At 38.9% G+C, this 1,909-nt stretch overlaps 1 protein-coding gene across 1 annotated transcript in view; it reads right to left on the minus strand.

The window, feature by feature from the left end:
* The window catches only part of miox (myo-inositol oxygenase), a 28,494-nt gene extending 27,283 nt beyond the window's left edge, over positions 1-1,211 (minus strand). The window contains exon 1 of the mRNA XM_084334786.1: positions 670-1,211. Within this exon, the coding sequence (XP_084190912.1) occupies positions 670-687 (18 nt within the window). The 5' untranslated portion in view covers positions 688-1,211. The remainder of the gene's footprint in view (positions 1-669) is intronic.
* Positions 1,212-1,909: the final 698 nt, after the last annotated feature.

Raw genomic sequence — 1,909 nt, forward strand, 5'->3', positions numbered from 1 at the left:
ATTCATATACTGTATATATGTATTGATATACTGTAGATATGTATTGATATATGTAGATAATATGTATTGATATACTGTAGATATGTATTGATATATGTAGATATGTATTGATATAATTTAGATATGTATTGATATACTGTAGATATGTATTGATATAATATATATATGGATTCATATACTGTAGATATGTATTGATATACTGTAGATATGTATTGTATTGATATACTGTAGATATGTATTGATATAATATAGATATGTATTGATATACTGTAGATATGTATTGATATAATATAGATATGTATTGGTATACTGTAGATATGTATTGACATACTGTAGATATGTATTGATATAATATAGATATGTATTGATATACTGTAGATATGTATTGACATACTGTATATATGTATTGATATAATTCAGATTATGTATTGATATATGTAGATATGTATTGATATACTGTAGATATGTATTGATATAATATAGATATGTATTGACATACTGTATATATGTATTGATATCATTCAGATTATGTATTGATATATGTAGATATGTATTGATATACTGTAGATATGTATTGATATAATATAGATATGTATTGACATACTGTAGATATGTATTGATATAATATAGATATGTATTGATGTAGATATGTATTGCAGCCATACATACCATGTTGACAACCCTCATGTTGAATGCAAAGTAGTCCAGTAGTTGGTAACTAGCTCGCTCGTCCTCTACAGCTTGGTGTCTCTCTCTCTCTGCCCCCTGGTCCTCTACAGCTGGGTGTCTCTCTCTCTCTCTCTCTCTGCCAGCTCGTCCTCTACAGCTGAGTGTCTCTCTCTCTGCCCACTGGTCCTCTACAGCTGGGTGTCTCTCTCTCTCTCTCTGCCCGCTGGTCCTCTACAGCTGAGTGTCTCTCTCTCTGCTCCTGGTCCTCTACAACTGAGTGTCTCTCTCTCTGCTCCTGGTCCTCTACAACTGAGTGTCTCTCTCTCTGTCCATTCGTCCTCTACAGCTGAGTGTCTCTTTCTCTCTCTCTTCCCGCTCGTCCTCTACAGCTGAGTGTCTCTCTCTCTGCCCACTGGTCCTCTACAGCTGGGTGTCTCTCTCTCTGTCCATTCGTCCTCTACAGCTGAGTGTCTCTCTCTCTCTGCTCCTGGTCCTCTAGTCCTCTACAGCTGAGTGTCTCTCTCTCTGCTCCTGGTCCTCTACAGCTGAGTGTCTCTCTCTCTCTCTGCTCCTCAGGGTCTCTCTGCTCCTATACAACCTGCTGGTCTAAAGGCTAATGTGTCGGGCAGGTAGTGAACATCCTGTCCACGTAAGCAGGCAAACACACACATGGGGCCCAAGTACTGGGGTCCAGCTCCCAGCACAACGGCATGACTGTGTGCTATAGGGTGTGTGTGTGTGTGTGTGTGTGTGTGTGTGTGTGTGTGTGCGTGCGTGTGTGTGTGTGTGTGTGTGTGTGTGTGTGTGTGTGTGTGTGTGTGTGTGTGTGTGTGTGTGTGTGTGTGTGTGTGTGTGTGTGTGTGTGTGAGACATGTGTTGAGATGCAGTGGACTGAATATATATATATAGAGTCAAAATAATGAAGAGAAAATGGCTAAATGTAATCTAGTTCAAGTTTCAAGTTCAAGTTTCTTTATTAGTTGTCATACAGAAGTACAGAATACTTTTATACAAAAGTATTTTATCTAATTATTATATACATTATTAAATAAGATAATATCCTAACTACTTTGCTTCACACACACACTCTCACACATACTGTACACACACACACACACACACACACACACACACACACACACACACACACACACACACACACACACACACACACACTCTCACACATACTGTACACACACACACACACACACACGTACTGTACACACACACACACAAGCGA

The sequence above is a fragment of the Notolepis coatsorum genome (assembly GCF_963971535.1).
Source record: "Notolepis coatsorum genome assembly, chromosome: 18".
Lineage (NCBI taxonomy): Eukaryota > Metazoa > Chordata > Actinopteri > Aulopiformes > Paralepididae > Notolepis > Notolepis coatsorum.